At 39.8% G+C, this 24904-nt stretch overlaps 1 protein-coding gene across 1 annotated transcript; it reads right to left on the reverse strand.

Moving 5' to 3' along the window:
• Positions 1 to 16071: 16071 nt before the first annotated feature.
• CLEC3A (C-type lectin domain family 3 member A) lies at positions 16072 to 23961 on the reverse strand. The gene is made up of 3 exons (XM_008061796.2): positions 23770 to 23961; positions 18974 to 19057; positions 16072 to 16565 (listed from the first exon to the last, which is right to left on the reverse strand). Exons 1-3 carry the CDS (start codon positions 23882 to 23884, stop codon positions 16174 to 16176), a joined length of 591 nt encoding a protein of 196 aa, XP_008059987.1. The 5' UTR covers positions 23885 to 23961; the 3' UTR covers positions 16072 to 16173.
• Positions 23962 to 24904: the final 943 nt, after the last annotated feature.

A 24904-nucleotide genomic window follows, 5' to 3' on the forward strand; every position in this document is an offset into this window, starting at 1 on the left:
CTTGAACTGGGCTGATGTGTTCCAGGCACTGGATTGGAAAATAGTAAATTCTAGTCCTTGTGCCATCTCTGGCTTGCTAGGTGATTCTGGAGTAAGTCACTGGGTCTTTCTTTCTTTCTTGGGTCCTTTACCTGATGGTTGATAAAAATCTTTTATTTTATTTTATTTTTTTAATTTTTCAAGTCAGAATCTTACCCCGTTGCCCAACCTGGAGTTCAATGGCACAGTCACAACTCAACGTAGCCTTGACCTCCTAAGTTCAGGCAATCCTTTCATCTCAGCCTCCTGAGTAGCTGAGACTACAGGCATGTGCCATCATGCCCGTCTAATTTTTTATTTTTATTTTTTGAGTTGGAATCTCACTCTGTTGTCTAGGCTGGAGTGCAGTGACACAATTACGGCTACTGCAGCCTCAACCTGCTGGGCTCAGGCAATCCTTCACCTCAACCTCCTGAGTAGCTAGGATTACAGGCATGCACCACCATGCCCAGCTAATTTTTTTATTTGTGGTAGAGACGAAGTCTTGCTATGCTGCCCAGGATGATTTCGAACTTCTGGGCTCAGGCAATCATCCTGCCTTGGCTTCCCAAAGTGCTGAGACTACAGGTATGAGCCACAGGGCCTGGTCTAATTTTTTAATTTTTTAAATAGAGATGAGGTCTTGCTATGTTGCTCAGGCTAGTCTTGAACTCCTGGGCTCAAGCAATTCTCCTGTCTCAGCATCCCAAAGTGCTGGGATTATAGGCGTGAGCCACTGGGTCTGGCCAGATCTTTCTTTTCCATTCTTTCTTTAGTGGAAAGAGGATCATGTTAGGAGGATGTTGGCCTTCATGTTCAATATTGCTCCCCCAATCATTATTTCTCATCTCCCATTTTCTTTTCTTTCTTTCTTTCTTTCTTTTTTTTTTTTTTAGTTGGAGTCTCACTTGGTCGCCCAGAGTGCAGTGGCCACTCCCGGTTACCGCAGCCTCGCCTGCTGGGCTCCAGCGATCCTTCCACCTCAGCCTTCCCAGTAGCCGGAATTACAGGTGTGCACTACCATGCCAGGCTGATTTTTTGATTTATTGTAGAGATGAGGTCTCGCTGCCCAGGCAGGTCTCGAACCTGCGGACTCAGGAAATCCACTCACTTCAGCCTCCCAAAGGCACAGGATTACAGGCTGAGCCACCGAACCCGGCTTCTTCTTTTTTTCTTTTTTTGTAATTTTCATCATCAGTTTTTTGATCATTTTATCATGTCAACGTTTTGATGACATTTTCTCAGATCATTTTCCAAAATGATCTTATTTCTTTGCTTGCTTCTTATGTGCTTTAGCTATCTAGCTATAAGCTCTGTGAGGATACAAGCCTTTTCTGGCTTTTGTTCATCTGTGTCTCCAAAACCTAGAACAGTGTTGGACCAGATCCTCAGTTAGCTCAGTAAGATACTTGTTGAATGAGTAGAATGAATGTATGATTATAAAGATAGGATAAGGTTGGGCACTGTAGGATATGCCTATAATCCTAATACTTTGGGAGGCTGGCAGGAGGATTACTTGAGCCCAGGAATTTGAGACCAGCCTGGGCAACATAGTGAGATCTTGTCTCTACACAAAATAAAAAAAATTAGTGGCATGCACCTGTAGTCCCATCTACTTGGAAGACTGAGACAGAAGGATCATTTGAGCCCAGGAGGTTGAGGCTGTGGTGAGCCTGATTGTGCCACTGTACTCAGGCCTGGGTAACAGAGTTAGACCCTGACTCAAAAAAAAAAAAAAAAAAAAGGATGAGCTTGAGCTTACTTCTCCTGTTACCTTTCTTTTCTCCATCAGCCTCTTGAGGAAACAAAATGCTAGAATGGTGATTCTCAACTGGGTGATCTTGCTACTTCAGGGGATAATTGGCAATGTCTGGAGACATTTTTGGTTGTAACAACTGGGAAATGCGACTTGCATCTTGTGGATAGGACGCTGCTGAACATCTTACAATGCACTGGCAGCACCCCACTCCCATCTTGCAGCCCCCAACAAAGAATCACCTGATCCTAAATGTCAATAATGTCAAGAGTGCCAAGACTGAGAAAACTGTTGCTAGAGAGATGGAATTTGAATGAAGTTAGGTTGCTTTTTTTTTTTTTGAGTTAGAGTCTCACTCTGTCACCCAGTAGTGGCACGCTCCTGGCCACTGCAGCCTTGACCTGCGGGGTTCAGGCGATCCTTCCCCTCCCGCCCCAGTCTTCCAAGTAGCTGGAACTACAGGCACACGCCACCATGCCTGGCTAATTTTTTGTAGTGATGAGGTCTTGCCAAGTTGCACAGGCTGGTCTCGAACCTGTGGGTTTAGGCAATCCTCTCACTTCGGCTTCCCAAAGTGCTGGGATTATAGACTTGAGCCACCGCACCCCACCTGCTTTTTTTTTTTAAATGAGTGATTGCTTTAAAACAATTTCAAACCTACAGACACATTGCAAGAACAGTGCAAAAATTTCTGGATGATTTTCACCCAGATTCTTCAATTGATAATATGTTATCACATTGCTTTATCATTTTATCCATATAAGTGATTATTATTATTATTATTATTATTATTATTTGAGTTGGAGTCTCACTCTGTCGCCCTGCTGGGCTCCGGCGATCCTTCCGCCTCAGCCTTCCGAGTAGCCAGAATTACAGGCGCGCGCTACCACGCCCAGCTAATTTTTTGATTTATTGTAGAGATGAGGTCTCGCCAACTTGCCCAGGAGGGTCTTGAACCCGCGGGCTCAGGCAATCCACTCACCTCAGCCTCCCGAAGGCGTGGGATTACAGGCTGAGCCACCGAGCCCGGCTATAATTATTTTTTATTTCTAAATTATTTGAGAGCAAGTTGCACATGTGATGTCCCTTTATTCCTATGTAAGTCAATGTGTGTTTCCTAAAAATAATTTTTTAAACATAAACACAGTGCAATGATTAAAATCAAGATGGTCCAATACTATTAAAGGTCTTGTTCCTATTTCACACATTATCCCAATCATGAGTGAAGCAAGTGTTTTAGGGCTGTTCAGTATTCTGGACCCCTCTTGCATTTGGGATGAGGTGGAGCCTGGATTTCTCATTCTAACCCATCTCAATATCATTTGGTAAGGACCAACGCTTTTTTTCTCCTCCCTGGAGTTGTAGGCTGGTGTTGAACTACTGTAGGGCACTACCTTTGCTGGATTGAATTTGGCCTTTGGGTATCACTCTGAGTGATATTTCAGTGTGAACCTATTAGAGAAATTTTGCACAGTAAGGATAGTAACAAACCTCTTTCTGGTTTTCAGCTGGAGAGTCACATCCTACTTCTGCACTAGCACATCCCTAATAAATGAGAAGCTTGGTGATAATAATGACCTATATCACGAAACAATGTTTTTAAATCGAGGATTCTTCACCCAGCACTAACCTGAACAATAACAGAAATCCTCCAAAAGACTCTTTAGGTTAAGTGTTCTCTAATGATAATGTAATTTCTACTTCTCTTTGCCTTGCTTCCACAATCTCTTTTGACATTTCAAATAAATTCTACCTGAAATCCACGGAATATCTTTCAGTAGAAAGATTTATAAATGAATAGTCTTTGTAAAATACTAGATATTTGTTAGCTGTTACTTAGTCTACCAAGGCATAAAATTTCCTAAGAAATTCTTTTGTTCTTTTCCTTTTCTATTTTTCTCTGATCCCTACTGCAGCACATAACTTCCTCCATCCTAAGAGATCCAGTGTGAGGCACATTTCAGGTGCTACATAACTGGTGGCTGTTCTTAGTGATGTGTGGCTGAAACAGAAGATAGTGTATTCATTTCCTAGAGTTTCTTGTTTTAGTTTATAATGTTTACACAATGACAAAATTGCCCAACGACTCATTTGTCAGAGTGTATTTCTGTTGTTCAGTGTTTAGTGATTGTATCTGGAGATGGGAACATGAAAGAGGTAATTAAGGTATAGTGAGTTCATATGGGTGGACACTAAATGAATATAACTGGTGAGGAGATTAGAACACGGGCATGCACAGAGGGAAGATCACACGAAGACTCTGGAAGAAGATGGTCACTTACAAGTCAAGGATGTAAAGCGAATGTGGAGAAAAAGAGAACAAGCCGGATAGTCAGGCAAAGAAAAGGAAATTTATTAAAGGGAAATGAGAGGGAAACTGGTCCTAGAGAAGAATCAGCCCCTTTGTTCTTTTGGGGGGGTTCCTTTTATACCCCTTAGCTGGAGTTTGGCAGTCACATAGTCCTGAGGAAGTAGCTGCTGGTAGTCACATAGTCTCGATACATAACCCTGAGGAAGCAGCGTGGTTCAGGTGGTAATGCAGACTTGATATAATCTTGAGGAAGCAGATGCCAGAAGCGAAAACAGGACATCATTTAAGCAATACGAGGTTAGCACAATGAGTCATTTCAACAACGGGCCACCCGTGTGAGCCCTGTCAAAGGTGAGAAGCCTCAGAATAAACCAACTCCGTTGACCCCTTGATCTTGGACTTCTAGCCCTCAGAACTGTGTAAAAACAAATTTCTGTTGTTTAAGTCACCCGTTCTGTGACACTTTGTTATGGCAGCCCTAACTAATATAGTCTAATACAATCTACATAGACTCCATTTCTAAATAAGGTTAGGTTTGGAGTTTCTGGGTAGAAATGAATTTTGGGGATCACTATTAAATTTACTGCACACAGTATAAGGGAAAGACTGTAGTGACAGATGAAGATGGAGAGATAGTCCAAGACAAGATAGAGATATTTAATGTCAGAGTGAGGGGATCTGGCCTTTATTCTAGGTGTACCAGCTCTACAGAAGTGAGGATGAAATATGGGAGAAGTTTGGAGAGGAACCATAGTGAACAGAAATCGAAGTCTGTTGTAATTTCTAGATCATCTCGACATCCTTTTAATGAGCATCCCAAGTGTGTCAGTCTTGGGGTGCCTGTGACCTTGAGTTGGTAAAAAAGACTTTCAGTGTGTGTATAACCCCAAGGGGCTGTGGATGTATTCTCCTATGCCAATCCTGATTACAGATAGTGGTTACTGGAATTCCATCCTTGACAAGGACTGTATGATAGATTAGTGAGATCTGCTATGGCTGAAGAATGGGGAGTTGGGGGTTGCTATGGTTTGAAGATTTATCCCCTCTAAAACTCATGTTGGAATCTAGTTGCTATTGTAACAGTATGGGGAGATGGGACCTTTAAGAGGTGATTAGGTCATAAGGGCTCTGTCCTCACTGGTGGGTTTAATAATGCTATAAAAGGGTGAATTCAGCCCCCTTTTCCCCCCTCCCCACTCCTCCCCCTCTGTTCCCCCATCCTGCTCCTTCCTCTCCCTCTCTCCCTTCGCCTCTCTTCCTCTCTTCTCCTCATCCTCTCCTTCTCTCCCTCTCCTGCCTCCCTGTCTCTTCTCTCCCTGTCTCTCTCTTTCTCTCTCTCCCCCTGTATTGTCCTTCCACCTTCCCCAATGAGACAATACCACAAGAATGCCATTGCCAGATGCCAGTTCCTTGATTTTACATGTCCCAGCCTCCAGAACTGTGAGTCAATATATTTCTGTTCATCATAAATCGCCCAGTTTCTTACTATTCAGTTATAGCAGCATAAAGAAAGATGCGGCCCAGGTGTCCTGTGTTTAATGTCTCTGACTTGATTCATTTATTCGTTAAATTGGTTCCTGAATGCCTGTCACAGTTTGTTCAGAGTCCAAGTAATTGTGGTGGAAGCAACTTTTGTTATAATGTTAATAATTTTGGAAATCAAAGCTTAAAAAATATTCTGCAGAATGTTCTATTGAGAATTCTTATTCAAATACTTGATTGATTTTATATCTGAATGGAGTAGTCTAGATGATGCCAGTTTAGAGGCAGTCATGTGAAAAACTACTTTTGGTTTATTTGGATTTTATTTTTGTTAGTCCAGGGAGTGCAGCCTAGAATGTTTTCACTCTCTGTAAAGACTTTGAGTATCCCATCTCAGTTCAGCTGTTGCTTGTTGTTGAGTTCTGCATTCCTTAGTCATTCATCATAAAGAACTTATCCCATGGTAATACACCAGATTTTGGCTCTTCTGGGTGCAGTTTCGATGCAGTTTTATGGTTCTTGTTACTTGTTTTTTTTTTAAATTTTATTTCAAAGATGTGTGGTACAATTCAGGATTAGGTATACAAGTGAACATTGTACAGGTAAAGTTTGGGCTTCCCTTTGGTCCCTACTTTGCCTGGTTTGAGATCAGGTTGTTACTGCTTTTAATATATAAATCAAGCCTTTACTTTTTTTCTTTATTTTAATAGCTTTAGAGGGCACAAATAGTTTTTAGTTACATGGTCACATTATATAGTGGTAAAGAAATTTGGGCTTTGGCTGGGCTCGGTGGCTCAGCCTGTAATCCCAGTGCTTTGGGAGGCCGAAGTGAGTGGATTGCCTGAGCCCGTGGGTTCGAGACCCCCCTGGGCAACTTGGCGAGACCCCATCTCTACAATAAATCAAAAATTAGCTGGGCGTGGTGGTGTGCACCTGTAGTTCCAGCTACTTGGAAGGCTGAGGTGGGAGGATCACCAGAGCCTGGCAGGTCGAGGTTGCGGTGGCTGGGAGCATGCTACTGCACTCCAGTCTGGGTGATGGAGCGAGACTCCAACTAAAAAAAAAAGGAAGTCTGGGCTTTAAGTGTACCCACCACCCCCACCTGTGCACATTGGACCTGATAGGTGATTTTTTTGTCTCTCTACCCCATCCTACCCTCTTTCATTTGAGTCTCTAGTGTCCATTATACCATACTCTGTGCCTTTGTAGATCTTTAGTTTAGCTCCTCATGTGGGTTTTGGTTTTCTGTTCCTATGATAGTTCACTTAGAATGGTGCTCTCCAATTCCATCCAAGTTGCTGCAAAGGACATTATTTCATTATTTTTAATGGCTTAATAGCATTCCCCAGTGTATGTATACCACATTTTTATTCTCCACTGATCAGCTGATGGGCATTTAGGTTGATTCCACATCTTTGCAATTGTAAATTGTGCTACAATGAACATGTGAGTGCAGCTATCTTTTTTAATACAATGACCAAACAAAACTTTTTACTTTTTTAATTTTTTTTTTTAAGTTGGAGTCACCCTCTTGTCCAGGCTGTAGTGCAGTGGCACACTCACAGCCAATGCAGGCTTGACCTGGTGGGCTCAGGTGATCCTTTTACCTTAGCCTTCCAAGTAGCTGGAATCACAGATATGTGCCACCACATCCAGTTAATTTTTTATAGACGAAGTCTCACCAAGTTGAAGTTGCTCAAGCTGGTCTCAAACCCCTGGGCTCAGGTAGTCCTCTTGCCTCTGCCTCTCAAAGTGCTAGGATTATAGGCATGAGCCACTGTGCCAAGCTCAAAACTTTTTAAGAATGCAAAATATTTAGGCCTGGGTGTAAATATTAGGTTTTTCTTTTTTTTTGAGTTGGAGTTTCACTCTGTCGCCCAGACTGGATGGAGTGCAGTGGCACACTCCCGGCCACTGCAGCTTTGACCTGCTGGGCTCTGGTGATCCTTCTGCCTCAGCCTTCCAAGTAGCTGCAACTACAGGTGTGCGCTACCATGCCCTTCTAATTTTTGATTTATTGTAGAGACGAGGTCTCGCCAAGTTGCCCGAGTGGGTCTCGAACCCGCAGGATCAGGCAATCCACTCGTCTCGGCCTCCCAAAGTGCTGGGATTACAGGCTGAGCCACCGAGCCCGGTTAGATTTTTTCTTTTAAAGAGAGAAAATTTCCTTCTGAAGCTTTGCGTTCTCTAATAAAATGACTTGATGAACAAATTATTCATTTAATAAAACTTAACATCAAGCTTGGAACCTGGGACATAGACATGTGAGTTTTTTCATTAATATATGAGCTCATTTATCCAGTCAACAGTTACTTATTGAGCCCCTACTAAATGTCAGACATTTGTTTGGAAATGTAATAATAAGCAAAACAAAAAAATAAAATAAAAAACAAACCTCAATCCCTGAGCTCTCCTGACAGGAGAGATTAATATAAATATAAAATTATATCTGTAAAAAGTTGAAACCAGCAGGAGGTATATGGTACTAGGGGAATTTAAAACAAGGGCATTTTCCTGGAAGGGCCTGCTAATTAAACATTTCCTCTATTTCTTCTTCTTTCTCATGAACAGAACCCCAATCTACTTGGGAGTGGCAAAATACACAGCAGAAGATTCATTTTTCTCAACCATTTGTGGAGTTAGAGCATCCATTGAGCAGAGTTCTAGCCAATGAGACTTAAGTGGCAATCTCCTGGAAGGTATTGGTCATAACAGAGGGACAAACCAGGCTAGTGATGCCATTCTATGTGTCTTCCCACCTTGAATGTGAATGTGATGTCTGACACTACAGCAGACTATTCATGATGATGAGGAAAGGTCAACAGAACTGCAGACATATTTATCCCGACTTTATTGAGCTTCTGAAACTATGCTAACAATTGAACACATTCAGACTTCTTGCTATGTAATAATGAACATATTTATTTATTTAATCCACTGTCAGTCATATTTTCATTGACTTGTAGCCATGTGTGTTCTTAAGTGCTGTTGAGGGAGCTTAGAGAAAGTTTCTCTGAAAAAGTCTTGCTCAATTGACATTTGAAGAATATCAGGATTTAACTAGATGAACAAGGAAGAGTTTCTAGGCAGAGGGGAACCCCCCCCAAAAGTGCAAATTTTTGTGGTAGAATGGAGATTGGTGCCTACAAAGAGTGGAAATATCCCCAGATCTCCCTTGGTGCCTTCAGAGGGTGGAGATAATGTCTAGAGCCCTAAAAGCAAAGGGAAGAGGACAGGAATGAAGAGCAAGAACTTGCAGCCTTTCTAGGCCATGTCAAAGTTTTGTTTTTGGTCTAAGAGACTTAGAAAGCCATCGAAAGGTTTATTGCAGCACTATTCACGATAGCAAAAACATGGAACCAAATGTGCTGCCCATCAAAAGTAGACTGGATAAAAAAAATGCGGTGCATATACACAATGGGATATTATGCAGCCATAAAGAAGGACACAATTATGAACTTTGCAGCAACTTGAATTTAGAGTAATATTCAGTGATCTAGCACAGACACAAAGAATTGAATACCACATGTTCTCACTTATAAGTGAACCCTGAGCAGTTATAATACTACAGGAAAGGGATTGGCAGTAGTGGGAGATCACCAGGGAAGAGGGGATGGGGTACACCTCATCAATAAGGGTACCTGATCTCAAACCAGGTGAAGGGGGACCAAACTTTACCTGTATAATGACTATTTGTATACCTAACCGTGAATTGTACCCCACGTCTTTAAAACAAACAAACAAACAAATAAATAAAAGACTTGGAGTAGGAGGGATAATATGATCATTCTTGTCCATTGTTAGACAAATGCTTCAAATGCTGTGAGTTATAGAAGGTATTCTGAATGCGCAGAGGAAGAAATGCGTCTTTCAGGAGGCCTGAAAAGGTCACTATTTTGCTGAATCCTAAAGAACAAGGAGAAATTCACCAGAGACACAAATGAGGAAAAAGAGTTCTAGACAGGGGAAAGAGAAATATGACCAGAGTGCTGCTGGTGTAAATTAATGATGCGTTTAGGTCCCCAGGAGTAGCTTAGTTTGCCTGAAGTGTAGAGTCCCTCCGTGAAAGGAAGAGAAGATAAATTTTTAAATGGAGACAGTGGCAAGATCATCAAATCTCTAAAACAAAGCCAGTCTGAGTTATAGTTAGGATGACCATATAATTTATTATTCAAACTGGGAAACTTTCAGAGTGAAAAAGAATGCTATAAATTTCAGAACAATTGTCATTTATCACCACTCTCCGGGGCAATTTGGAATGTACTGTGTGGTCACTCTACTTGGGTTGATTAAATATATTGGACAACTGGAATAATTGGCTTTTAATAAGATACAATTTGCACATACCACCTCCCAATAGACACTTAAAAAATCACGTTCCACTTTTAGAAGACTATCGCAGATGCTAAGAGCCTGCCAAGTAGTGTCCTGCTCTGTTGCCCAGGCTGGAGTGAGGTAGTGCAATCATAAGTCCCTGCAGCCTCAAACTCCTGGGCTCAAGCAGTCCTCCTGCCTCAGAGTCCCAAACAGCTAGAATGACAAGTGTGGCATATGCCACCATGCCTAATCGTAAGCAATAATTCCAGTTCATGCAGTTGAACAGAATTAAGCTGACTTCTAGTTGTTTTGTCTTTAATTTTTGAACTTTTTTTATTGAAGTATAATATGTATCTAGAGAAGTGCAAAAACTTGCATTTTTATAAAGTAAATATATCTAGCACCCAGATAAGATAAAGAGCATAGCCAGCACCCCAGAAGATTCCCAAAATGTAAGTTTTAAATAAGTTTTATTATATTAATCTTATAGCATATATGCATAGTTTATTTTTTACATTCTGCTCCCCACCACCCCATAGAATATAAGCTCCACAACCACAGGGGTTTTTGTTCTAGACATAGGCACATTTGACCTCAATGTTGGTGCCAAAAACATCTATTGAATGAATGAAGATGTATTGCAGATAGTAACAGTATTGTTTTTGTAACATTCTTGTTGACATTTTATTGGATTATATGTACACAGGTGCTCTGTGTCTTGATGTAAAATCTACGAGAGGGACCCAAAAAGCCAGGAATTTATTTATTAAAAAATGTGTATTTATTCATACATGTTTAACTTCAGTCACCTTCAAAGTACTCTCTGTTTAATGAAATACACCTATTGAGACACTTTTTCCACTGCTCAAAACAGTTTTTAAACTCATCGGTTTTGATGCCTTTTATTGCATCTGCCATTTTTTGTCTCACCTCTTCCACACTGGCAAAACATTTGCCTTGAAGGACTTTTTTCATCTGGAAAAACAACAACAAAAATGTTGCTCGGGGTGAGATCTGGTGAATACAGAGGGTGGGGCATGGGGGTCATGCTGTTTTTGGTCAAAAACTGCTGAACACCCAGTGCAATGTGGGCAGGTGTGCTCGCAAATCACCTATCATGAAACAGGCAAAGACACTGAAAGAATTTCCAAAAAAAAAAATTAACTGAAGTTGAACTCAGCCTCTCACAACACTAGTCAGTACACTGATGCTGATAGGTTTCTAAAACACTCACCTAGCAGAGGAAACCTGTACTACAAGAGACCCGCCCTCCAAAAAAAAATTCTATTTTGGGGGATCCTCCTCATATTTCTTTCTGTAGATCACTGACTTCTAGTTTTTGAAGCTACGGACTCAACCTCCACTGACCAGTTTTGAGCTCCTTTTCTGCTACTATGTTCTTCTTATCTCTATGAACCTGCATTCTCTTTCAGTTGGATTACAGGTCTCTCTAGTCTCATTTCTCTTCACAGTTTGTGTTAATCAGATTTATTCTGATTGCCAGTGACAGAAACCCAACTGTGAAAGGCATTATGCTGGCCACCAAATATTCAAGCTCCCCACACCCCTCCTCCCCCAGCACATGGTAGAATTGCACTCAAAGTTCTCCAGAGTGGAAAGGACATTTGCTATTTCTGTATCAGATCACTTAATGGTTTTTGTCTCTCCAGAGTCTCTTTTCCTCTGCTGTAGAGAATGACACATTCTACATAGTTGTTCCTATATTAGCTTGTGTTCCAGAGTGTACAGGGCGTAGAACAGAATTCCTTTCAGGGCACAATAGATGTGAAAATGAGTGAGAAGAATTGACCTTTGCTATTCCAAGCCACTCAGGTTTTGAGCTTATTACTGTATCATAACCTAGCCTATCCTGGCTGATATATAAACTCAAACAAGGTCAAATGAAAAGGAGAAGTTGGCCAGGTGCAGTAGCTCACACCTGTAATCCTAGCACTTTGAAGGGCTGAGGCAAGAGGATTGCCAGAGCCCAAGGTTTGAGACCAGCCTGGGCAACTTGATGAGACCTCATCTCTACAGTAAATCAAAAAACTAGCTGGGCATGGTGGCACATGGCTGTAGTTCCAGCTACTTGGAAGGCTGGAGTGGAAGGATCGCCTGAGCCTGGCAGGTTGAGGCTGTGGTGGCCGCGAGCGTGCCACTGCACTCCAGCCTGGGTGACAGAGTGAGATTCTGACTCCAAAAAAAAAGGAAAAGAAAAAGAGAAGTTGTCTTGTGTAGTTTGGAGGAATTGTGGGATAGCTCATAGAATTGGCAAAAATAGAAATCAGGCCCTTAGGGGATTTGAAATGATAGACTAAGAATGACATGAACACATACATTTTCTCTCCTTCTTTCTTCCTCTTCTTCCCTCACTTCCTTCCATTCTTTTCCCCTCATTTCTCGTCCCTGCTTGCCTTTGTTTTGCTTCATTCTGCACATTGCATGCATTCAGGAGGGAAGAATTTTGCTAGAAGCCTGAAAATTACTTTGTCTTAATCTAGCATGTCCCGGAGAAAGTATTTCATTGCTCCTAGTGTCCAGATGTCAACCACTGGAAAAGAATTAGATTGACTCTGCTTGGGCTATGGATGGCTCTCTGGGCCAGCCACCCCAGGACTAGAAGTGTCAGCTATACTTGCTTGCATGTATGCATGTGTTTATGGGCTTTAAGTGTATATTCAACTTTTATTTCCTATGCAGGAATTTATTTTCCATTTTGTGGGTGTCAGTTTAGCAGAAATTAGATAGTCGTTAGTCCACTTAACTGCCATATGTAATTAGAGCTTGTAGATGCCAATAGATCATCTTGCTCTCATCCTGCTTGCTGTAATTTACTTTCTCTATCCATATTACCAAGCATAGTACTTTACAGTTAATAGATACCCTTTGAATTTCTTGCATCAGATTAAAGAGATACTTAACTTGCTAGAATTTGATATGATTTATTGTTTGTCCTAAAGACTAAATTTTATGGACTTCATTTGTTAGACGTAACTTTTTTGGTGATAATATAAAAGTTCTCATTAATCTGAGAGCAGGAAAGTCTTTTTTGTCTTTATTTTAAAATTTTTGTTCATTTATTTTTTAAAAATATGTTTTATGAGATGGTAGTTTCACTATGTTTCCCAGGCTGGAGTACAGCAGCTACTCACAGGTGTGATCACAGCGAACTGCAGCCTTGAATTTCTGGTCTCAAATGATATATCTTTATTTTTATGTAAGAAATGCTCTTCAGTAATACTAGGGACGAGAAAGGACCCATTGAGCCTTCCAATAAGTCAGTTCTCCTTCAAAACACTAATTGGAACTGAATCTGTCTTATTGGTGTTTCCTTTAACTTGATTTTTACTTGTTACCTCACTTGATGTGCATGAAAACATCTTTGATAGGTAGAAAAATTACTCTCCATATTGTTATTTACTCAGATACAATGTAAATCCTACCCTTGACTTTTGTGCTCAAAAGAAGTAAAGCTGCTACAGTCAGAGACAGTAGGTATCTGGCCAAGCAGCTAAAACTTTAGAACTTTGCTGATCTGCACCCCAGACTTGGTATTCACTGGAAGCTTGTTAGAATCAGCCCAGACTACAGAATCTTCAATTTAACAAGGTCCTCAGGTGATGTGGAGGCATGTAAAAATTCAAGAAACACTGCTCTAAAGATTAGAATAAGCTTCCTGGTAAAGCTTGCAGGGCCTCGACTATTTGGGTTTTGAATATAACTCACATCTTTGGGAAGTCAGGCATTTGCCCTAGGGATGATACTTACATGATACAAGTGTCAAGGACCTCTTGCCTTGAATTTGTGTGAGACATTACTAATTGCTTATGTCACTCTTTCCACTAAACTTCATGATGTTTCTCTACACTGCAGTCCAGATTGCTTTCACGGATACATAAGAGTTGTCCTGAGAGTTGAAACCTATTTATCACTACTGCCTAAAGATCAGTTTTGCTAAATACTGGCCATACAGGTAAAATAGACCAAAGAGAAGTCTAGGTTAGTGAATCTTGTTGGTGTGGCTTTTGGTTGACTTGTTGGCTAAATAGTAAAGTCAAGATCATGAATCTGATCCAGGGCAAATCAGTTAATCTCTTAATCCATTTCTTCCAGTTTTGCTGTTTCCCATAATCTGTTCTTTGTCTTGCTAAAGAATCTTGATTTTTTTCCCCCTTACTAACTTTCACCTATTCCTTTGAATTAACTTCTCTTGCTCCCTCTGGTTGGGGTCTTTTGAGATGGATGACCTTATCTAGCCCCATCTTCTGTACTCCCGTATTATAACAACAATTTGTGTGAATATTGGTTGTCTTTATCCAGTCCTTGCAAAGGGAGGAAGGAAACGCCTTTCTCTGTGAAGTAGCCTCAGGATGAATGCCTTCTCAGGGTCATCTATTTGCCCAGACTATTACTTCAGATGAAAAAATGGAGAAATGGATTGGACTCTACTCCCATCACCAGTCTAAACAGTCTTCACCTGTCATAGCTCCTTCATAGTTGCTAAGGGTGTAGTATTTGAGTCAGTTTGTTGGGTTCTAGTCCCAATTTCACCACTTACTGATATACTTAGGGCAATTCATCATATGTCTCTTTTTTATTTTTTTCTTCTGTAATATGAAATAATTCTAGGGTCTAATTCTCAGGATTGTTCTGAAGAAGATAAAATGGATATATAAAATGTAGCACAGTGCCTGGGATGTGAGTAGAATGCATTACTCATTAATGTCTACTAATTTCATTATTGACATTATTGTTAAGGAAACTATAGTTATGTTGGAGTAGGGAGTTGGCCAATGTCAACCAAATATAATTGCAGTTACAGTTTTTAAAAAAGTTCTCCCTTTCTTGCTGAACCATGCTTATTTATTGCCAGGTAAAATTGTTCTCTGATTATATCTGCATTACCAGTTTGATTAAATCCAGGGCATTTCCTCCACTCCTCCCAAACTCTTTCAACTTTAATATAAACCAACATAGTCTGAATGATTGTAATCAACATCAGAACACATTCACATTGATCAGAATTCAGGCTTTATTCTTGTACAATGAAAATAACTAAAACTTAATTCCAAGCACTTGTAGTTAAAGATTGCAGAGCAGGATAATGTTTACAAAACATATTCAACATTTAAAGAAAGAAAAATATATTTGAAGAACAGAATATGTTTAGAATGGCTTGCTTTTAAAAAGCCTATTTTCCCCAAGCCTGAACTTAATAATTTAATATTAAGCAATTAAGTTATTTTATACAATCTAGATAAACAATTTAATGGGAATAGCATTTGACAGAATAAGAAAATTATATACATGTATGACTCCAAATTAGAATTATTTAAATCCAATTTTCAACTTCCAAAGACAGGTTATTCCTAATGGATTTATATATAATAATGATTGAAAATATATATAAGTATATAAAGAATGTAAAAATAGAAAACTAATATATGTAATATCTACCCTCAATTTCATTTTTAAAAAAATAAGAATGCTAAGGCAAAATAAATGTAGACTTTTTTTTCTGTTTCCTTTTCCCGTGCAGTTTGCATTCTTGTTCTGTCTTAGAGTTACCCAGTTAAGTAAAAAGTCATAATGTGATGCTAAGAGTGAAAATTGATCAAATATACTGCCTTGTCATTTTCTTTTAAATAGTAACTGGGAACTTACAAATAAAAAGGATGGAGGGCTTGAAGAAAAAAAGAGTTAAATCAGAACCTCTTCAGACATTTGTGTTCTGATGTGGCAAGCAAGATATAAGCCTCACCAGGAGATGCAACAACACAAAGAAAGGGTAATGGGTCAACAAGGTATTATTGCCATGATGAAACAGATTGAGCAATCGGTTGGAAAAAATTTTGGATTATGTATCTCTGATTTAGGGAATTCTTATCAATCAAATATGTATTAAGTTTTCAAGAGAAGATCTTCTAGGTAGCCTAAGCTTGCATTTCTAGAATGAAGAGATGCATGGCTATTGTGTTTTTATAACAGACCAGGTTTATACAAGTCAGAGGGACTAGGAAAGAAAGATTTGAAAGTCTCTTTTGCAGAAGCCATTTTAACAGTACGTACATGACTGGATCATTATTTTCTGATCCTCTATGCCCCATGGGGAGCTAAATCACAATGAAATGTGGTAGCAAAATGGGCTGACTCTGTTTTATTGTCATGGACATTGACTCCCGTGTTGTAATTTTGCAACTGATTATTATAATTTTGACTTATTCTTGAAGACCATCAACCTAGAAATCATGACTGATCTTGCTTGGAAGACACATTTGAGAAAGGTCTGTTAAGGGATAGTAAACTCGCATATGTACCTCTTGCTGCTGCGACAGATCTCGTCACTCCACTTGCCCTGAGCTGATTGGGACAGCAGGACACAATTTTCCCGCTTGCCACCATTAGGCTGGGCACGATCCCAGTTGAGAAAGGAGATGGCGACTCCATTGACATCAACAAACTTGCCTTCTGTGACCATGTCATTGATGCCCAGCCAAAAGTCATTGACACCTGGCAGGCTCCTTTTACCATAGTCTCGGAGGGCATTGATCTCATCAGAATTCCTGGGGATAGCCAGGATCCCTCCCTTGGAAATGCAGTCTTCATTGGCCTCATGGAAATGCTTCAAGCCTTCTGAAGCAAGGTAGCATTTCCTGTGAACTTTTGTGCCTCGGAGACAGACTGTGAAGATACAAAATTTAACATAGTAAGATGCTTTTTGAGTGCATCATGCCAGGACTGGACCTGACACATAGCAATAAATATTTGTGGGATGAATAACGTATGTTGATAGTGATGAGTTAGCATTTACTCAAAATTTTGTATGTGCCAGACACAGTGTTAAGCACTTTGCATAAATTAAGTCATATAATGATCATGATAACCCCATGAAGTGGTATTTTATTACCCATATTTTTAACTATCAGGATATTGAAGATTAGAGAAATTGTAACTTATAATAACTTAGCATGTAAAAAAAGTAATTTACATAGCATGTGAGATCACAACTATACAAAACCAGAACAGCCTTACCCTCGAAACATGACCTCAAACCTCATGTTACTTTGATATACACATGCCTACTAGTTTGCATATCTCCATTAAATGCTGAGTTTTTTGGGGAGACTTTTAGAATTGGATGGTCTTTCATATTTATTAAAAAATAAAAGCAAAAGTTTGGGCTTGCATGTGGAGAGACAGTGGTTTTCTTAAGCAGATAACTAAGCCCTGGTAACATTGTTTAGGTTATCCAGGGTAACCAAACTTAATGATAGTTTAAGGGCCCTGTGTGGTGGCTCACTCCTGTAATCACAGCACTTTGGGAGGTGGAGGCGAGAGTATTGCCTGAGCTCAGGGATTCAAGACCAGCCTTGGCAACTTGGCGAGACCTTGTCTCTACAATAAATAATAAAAAAAAATTAGCTGGGTATGGTGGCGCACGCCTGTGATTCTAGCTACATAGAATGCGGAGGCAGAAGGATCACCTGATCCCTATGAGTCAAGGCTGCAATAGTCATGATTGTGCCACTGTACTTCAGCATGGGTGACAGAGACTCTGACTCAAAAATAAAATAAAAATAAAATAAGATAGTTTTAGGGCACAGCTCTGGAGATTCAGACTCAAGGGCCATAGTGCCTGGGTTTGTCTCATTTCTGACAGTAATTAGCTGTGTACATTTTTTTTTTTGAGTCAGAATCTCACTCTGTTGCCCAGGCTGTAGTGCAGTGGGACCCTCACAGCCATCGCAGCCTCAACCTGCTGGACACAGGCTATCCTTCCACCTCAATCTTCTGAGTAGCTGAACTACAGGCATGTGCCAACATGCCCGGGTAATTTTTTTTTTTTTTTAATTTATAGTAGAGATGAGGTCTCACCAAGTTGCCCAGGTTGGTCTCAAACCCCCGGACTCCGGCAATCCTCTCACCTCTGCCTCCCAAAGTGCTGGGATTGCAGTCAGGAGCCACCATACCTGGCTGTGTACATTTTGAACAGATTGCTTAATTTCTCTGTCTTAGTTTCCTCATTTATAACATGAAGATTATCATGATAGCATAAATTGTTGAAGAAGTCAACATAAGCTGAATATTAAGTATCAGTTGTTGGAGGATTCACGTGTCAATGTTTATAACGAATTTATAATGCCCAACTGTGGGTAAAGTGTTAATGAAACTCCTCTTGTGCATGAGCGTTTGACATTCCTTAATAACTTTCTGATTCTGTTCCCCTGGAAACCTGTTAAAGGCAATATGTCACCTTGTTACTAGGCAGCCTGGCTTATGGTAAAAATGACTCCAGATTTGTAACATACATCCAGCCTGGGAGTTATAAATACTTGATGGAAAACTTCCATTTTCCCTGAAGGTGGTAACTTGTATTTGGCAGACCTGTGGTGGGGACCTTGACACTCTGCTTTTGGTGTTGCTCCAAACAATTCTGGCTCCTGGGGGTATAAGCCTTGTACACTAAGGATGTTCCCGAACCTGTCAAAGGTGGTCACTCTAACTTTCTCACCCCTTAGAAAATAAATAGCCCCTGAACAGTAGTGTATATGGCTGTCTAGGCCGTCAGGAGCTTGACTTCCATGGGAAAGAAATGGTGACACTGCCCTCTTGGCAAGTGGTGGTTCTAACACATGTCCTTCCAGCATCTGATACTGAGTGTGAAGTGAGTTCTGTGAACCTGTTTTAGTTGATGTTATGTGCCTCCACCCCCTCCCAGGCAGCGTTCTGCTACTGCCAATCCCTTTTTTGTGGTATTATGATAAAAGTTCAGGGTCCACTTATGAGTGAGAACGTGTGGTACTCAGTTTTTTGTGTCTGTGATGGATAACTGAAACTACCTATTTCTATTTCTATATCACCCATTTACAGGAGAAATGGGTAGTAAATCAAAAGTTGATTTCCCAAAACAATCATTTCCCAGCTTTTGGGTCCTCTCATTGAACACATCTCTGGTTTTTCAATGTTTCTTTTAAAAAGACGTCACCCAGAACTCGACATGTAGTCTAGCTATGGTTTGAAACCATTGGTGATGACCATTTGTTTTCTTATCGTCTTTGAGGAAAGACATTGATGAGGTGGGGTCTCACCTGTCTGCAGGGCTTGCATTTCCTTCAGGGCATTGACTTCTCTCCAGAGTTTTTCAACTTGAGTCTTCAGATCTCCTTCCTTTTCTGGGGGGAAATTATAGGGTGGGATGGGGTAGATAGAATGAAAGGCATATGATTAAAATAAAATAAAGCTTTGGCATGTAGAATTCAAGGCAATGGTGGTTTTGATGAAACTGAAACCAGTGTGAATGAAAAATAGTGTGTGAAAATAACTTAGGCAAGAAAATTCATAAGGGCTTGGTAGAGATGATAACGCTGGGAGATCCTTCTGTAAGATGGGGCCCTTTTGTATCTCAACAGTCCCATCCTGTGGTTTCAGGCTTGTTGACTTTCAGACTCGTCTCAGAGTAAGCTCTGTCTTACCTTTCCTGTGTGTTTTTTCTGCCTGGATTTTTCTTGTCTGAGCTCTTGCTTGTATTCTTATCAAACTTAACTTCTCTTCTGAGAAGACTTTTTTGATTATTCCGTACTTTAGAATCCCTTCTGCTAGTCTCCTTCTTTGAAACCTGTATGTTTTTCTTCAGAGTACTTTCTCAATTCTATATTTTACTTTATTCACTTTATTTCATCTGTCTGTGGTATTTCTGATGCTTAGCATAATGCTTGGCACATAATCGGTGCTCATTATATTTGTTGAGTGAATGCATACTTTATGGTGTTTACTACAAAATGCTTTTAGGTCATTTTTGATTGCTCTGCAAAAAATAGTCATGAAAAGAGAAAAAGGAGATTCACACTGAAGAATGAGGATGAGCTCAGTGAGGGAAATGACGTGGCAGATAAGTGGCAGAACTCACATCCAGACTTATTTGTGTCCCTAAGTGCCTGTTCTCAGTATCCCTAAGTAACCTATGACTCAGATAGGGTGGCTCCTACAGGATTAAGTAATAAAGGGCCATGTAAACATACATAGATATTAGATATTAGTCGTTTATTTGGTCTTTAATGTACCTGAATGTGGCTAAATAGTCTTTATGACTCTTCTTGACTAAACTTGGTTATAAATAAGTGGCAGAAAATCAGCTACCTTGGTCGAATCAAAATTTCAGATCTAATGAAGATTCTCTTAAAGACTGACAGCTTGTGAACTTTTCAGAGGCAGGAATTGTAAACAAAAATAAATAGTATGATAACTATATTACCGAGGTGAGGGGATTGCCTGAGCTCACGGGTTCAAGAAGAGCCTGGGCAACTTGGTGAGACCTCATCTCTACAATAAATCAAAAAATTATCTGGGTGTGGTAGCACACACCTGTAGTTCTGGCTACTTGGAAGTCTGAGGTGGAAGGATTGCCTGAGCACAGCAGGTTGGACGCTGGGGTGGCCATAAGCATGCCACTGCACTCCAGTCTGGGCGATGGAGTGAGACTCCAACTCAAAAAAAAAAAAAAAAAAAATATATATATATATATATACATATATAAAATAAGCCATTATATAGAGACTATCTAGAGATTAATTCTTATGAGACAGACACTGTCATTGTCTCCATTTGACAGAAGAAATAGAGGTACAGAAAGCTGAATTCACCTACCAAAATCACCCCATTTGTAAGGTGCAGAGTTGAGATTTGGGTTTCCCTGACTCCAAGCCTGTTCCCTTCCAATTCCTTTGATCTGCTTCTGCACAGTGATGGCCTCTGCTCCCTTGGTCCCTGGCACATGGCCCCAGACAGAGAAGATGCTTGAAGCTTGATATGAACTATCCCTAGTTACTTCTTTGTGGGGATGCCATATAAAGAACCCGTAATGTATTTTTAAAATGACAATCAAATCTATATGAGCTAATTCACATGTGCTTCACAAGCCAGGTGTTCGTTCCCATGTTTAGGTTAGGAAAATGTCTTCTGGGATATCCAGGGGTAGCCCTCACCTCTATTTCACTTAATGTCATACATCAATTCTCAAAGCATTTAATAGCTAAGCTCAGAAATACAATTACCCAAGAGTTTTCTTGATGGGAGCCTTCAATTCAGAATAAATATGTCAGTGTACTCAGGATGCAAAACCATCAGCTATTGGAAACCTGACTTGCAAGGGCTGCTGAAGACTTGCTTCCAAGTGACAAATTGTCAGCTCCACCAATGTCATGCCCATCCCTGACAGCTTCTGCTTCATTCTCTTTAAATAAGTGGCCTCCACCGGAATTGTAAACATTGTAATTGACATGAATACACATGAATTAATATTAGTCCCCTGGGAGATCATTATGGAAGTAATTATCCAGGTGACTGGGCTTTGGCTTCCATCCTCTGTGGGTGTGTTTTGTCTGCAATGAACAAAGGGAATGCATCGAACAATATTTCACTGTAAAAATTATATTTTACTTATTAATGCAGCACATAAATTGTTGAGTCCTGTGAAATAAGTACCAGGGAAATCTTGTGTTTGGCCCTAAATCATTCCATTGCCATCTTAAGTCCCAAAGAAGGCTTCCTTTCATTTTATTATTGTTACTCTCCAGAAATAGAAAAGGTATAGAAATGGAAAAATGATTCCCAGAAGAAATGACCAATAAAACCATTATATGACATTGAGTTGTCAAGGTTTGTGGGAATGGGCATTCCCATATGCTGAAGATAAGAGTGTGGACTGTTACCACTTGAAGAGATAATTAAAAAGTATGATTAACCTGCAAATTTACTTCTAGAAATATATTATAACACCCTAGCATGGGGATCAATATATGTGTCCAAAGTAGTTCTTTTGGGGTAATGAATCAAAATGAGATGTATTAGAAAGTTCACACAAAGCTCATCAAGAGAGATTAGATTAAATCATGATCCATCCAAACAATGGAATATTATTCAGCTGTTAAAAATTATAAGGTATACCTTGCATTGATAACAATCCAAGATTTAATAGATGAAATAAATTCACTTGCCTGCCAAACATTTTTGCATAGCCAATCCTTACCTTTTAAAAAATACTCATCTTAATTGTGCACTAAAGAAATTACTGAATAATTAATAGTGGATAATGCTATGATGAAAATTGGGAGAGAGGGAAGATGGTTTTCACTTTTGACCTCATAAACTTGGCATTATATGAAAATAATGAGTATGGTGGCTAACACTTGTAATCCCAGCATTTTGAGAGGCTGAGGTAGGAGGATCCCTTGAGGACAGGAGTTTGAAACCAGCCTGAGCAACATAGTGAGACCCCATTTGTACAAAAGTTAAAAAATAATGACACTTAAAAAAATATTTTAAAAGTACATGGGTGGGTGGGGAAAGAACTGCTTAACAAGTTTTGGTTTATTGCTTTACCTACTGTAGAATATTCTTTTTTTTAGACTTAATGATAAAAATTAACAAAAACTGTTTTGGGAGATGACATTTAAGATGTGTATACCCAGTCAGAAAAACAAAAAAAAAGTGTGTGTCTGTATATGTAGTTATGGAGGAGAGAAGGGGGAGAAAGGAGTGGTTGTGAAAGGGAGTCACCTAGATAACGTGCATATGATCTAAACTGTAAGTATCTCAGAAAGATCCACACAGTACACACACATGGACACATGCACAATTCATACCCCCTCCACACATCCTCACTGGGTGGTCAATGTTTTGCTACTTCCTCCCAGTGGCAGAGAAATGCTGGCAACAAAAACATGCCACATCACTCGGTATCTTCTCTCTCCCTCTTTCCCTTGACCTCGTCTTCAGCTATATGCTTCATCTACTCATGAGAAATATTTTTATCTTTTGTTAGGAGAGAAGTATAAATATTTTATCAGAAAAAAGATTCCACTTAAGAAATCTTGCACCAAATCTAAATTTTATAAATATATGCTCCTGGAAAAAGGGTACTTTATAATCATGAAAACAAAACAAGTCCCCCTTTTTTACCTACCAGGTGTGTGTGTCCTGTCAAATTATACTTTAACTTTGCTGGTATCGTTTTGTGTTTTGTTACTAACGAAGTGAAATTCACAAGGAAATGGCACCATAATTTTACATCGAGATTTTCTGATATGAAATTGACTCAGAGGATGAGATAAAATATCACCTTGTATCTTGCTTTTTTCTTTTGCTTTGGTTTTAGCATATTGCAAATAAATTGCCATCACCTTTGTTCTTTGCAATTTTTTTTAACCTGTTAGCCCAATTCAAGCTACTCAAAATTTGGGATTGCTTAAGATTCAATTTTGCATCAAAATGCCTTTAAACATTGTATGACTTGGCATGCTGATGTATTTTTATGTTAAAGAGAGGTTTGATTTTCCTGTTTATATGAAAAAATTTAAATGTATGATATCAACTGTCCTTATACTGCCAGGGATATGGAAATATACTTACATGTTAACTAACAACAAAAAAGTAAGTTGCAATTACCACTAGTTATGTATTATCTGATTATAGTTGATAAGAAATACTCGGTATCTACGAGTGAAACAGCGTACTCTGTTAATCAATATGTTCTGCTTGCCCCGTCATTCAAAATACCACATGTTCACCTATCCAGGTGGGCTCCCTCTGAAACACATTCTGCATATCTAAGACCACCTGACAAAAATTATACAATGTAGACATTTTTTTGCATCATCAAGTTTTTTCCCTCTGTTAAAAACAAAACAAAGAACCATACTATTAATTAGATGTCAAACTTTCCCAGAGAATTAAAAGGTCACTCAGTTCCATGAAATGCCATATAGATGTGATAGCATGGTACTGTCACCAGGGACAGTCTCCTGGAGCAGTTTAGAAATGGACATTGTCTAGCACCTCCCCTTACTGAGTTCACTTAGAATTTTGCTGAACTGAGGAGCCCTGTTACCTTTCACTCGGCGTTTGCTGTGCTTCCTGGCTTTTAATTTGGATGTGTAGCTGGTGGTCTGATCCAGGAGTAAGGTGATCACCAGGATGCAGATTACAAGTCCATTCTTTGCCATGGCTCCCAGGCAAGCCTGCTGGGCCGCTTTTGCCAGCCCCTCTGAAACAACTATGGAGCAAGCAGACTGCACAGCCACATCTTACTCTGGAAAGCCCAGGGACCAGCTTATAAAAGTGAGCTTCGGAGGCTGGCTGGAATCCTGGTGACGAAATGTTTGAATGCCTCTGCTGGCCACAGTATAAGGTGGCCCCTTGTTCTCCTGCCTCCTGTTAGGCTTTTTATTTATTTATTCATTTTATTTCTGCTGCATTTCCTAGTGATTTGACTTTTCAGAGTGTACCAGAGTTAAATAAGGGTTTTGTCTGCTTTTCTTTCTTTCTCCCTTTCTCTTTCTCTCTCTCCCTCTCTCCTCTTTTCCTTTCCCTCCCTCCCTCCCTCCCTCCCTCCTTTCCTCCCTCTCTTCCTCCCTTCCTTCCAGTCTGGGAAACTTGGTGTCTCTGTGAAGAACCAATATTTAATTCCTTGATTTGGAGCCCTGCAATTCACTAAATGATCTGGAAAATAGATTCAATTTAGTTTCAGAGCAATAAAATGACAAAAACAGAAAAACCCCTAGGAAAGATACTGAGAGAGAGAGAGAGAGAGAGAGAGAGAGAGAGAGAGAGAGAGAATGTGTGTGTGTGTGTGTGTGTGTGTGTGAGAGAGAGAGAGAGAGAGAGAGAGAGAGAGAGAGAGAGATGCCATTCATTTAAACTAGTGCCTACTCACAACCATGTGTCTACGCAGCTCAAGTAGAGCTTGTAAACTGTTTTCTCAATGGGATTTTATGAGAACAGCTAAAGTAGATACCCCATGATAAAATATAAGGTCTCCCTCTACTAAGGTTTTATGGATTCATCAAGAATTACATTCTTGGGAAAAGAAAATTTTAAAAAGTGAATTATTTCTATATTAATTATTGGCTGGGTGTAGTGACTCATGCCTGTAATACCAGTGTTTTGGGAGGCTGAGACAGGAGGATTGTTTGAGCCCAGAAGTTCTAAACCAGCCTGAGCAACAAAGTGAGACCTTGTCCATA

Source organism: Carlito syrichta, unplaced genomic scaffold, assembly GCF_000164805.1.
Source record: "Carlito syrichta isolate Samal-C Ts95f unplaced genomic scaffold, Tarsius_syrichta-2.0.1 Scaffold305614, whole genome shotgun sequence".
NCBI lineage: Eukaryota > Metazoa > Chordata > Mammalia > Primates > Tarsiidae > Carlito > Carlito syrichta.

Excerpts from the sequence above, each read along its gene's own strand:
- CLEC3A (XM_008061796.2), bottom strand. The coding sequence starts at position 23,884 with ATGGCAAAGAATGGACTTGTAATCTGCATCCTGGTGATCACCTTACTC. Across the intron at positions 19,058-23,769 it reads CAGCAAACGCCGAGTGAAAG|AAAAGGAAGGAGATCTGAAG; the intron begins GTAACAGGGCTC and ends ATTTCCCCCCAG. Across the intron at positions 16,566-18,973 it reads AATGCAAGCCCTGCAGACAG|TCTGTCTCCGAGGCACAAAA; the intron begins GTGAGACCCCAC and ends GTATCTTCACAG.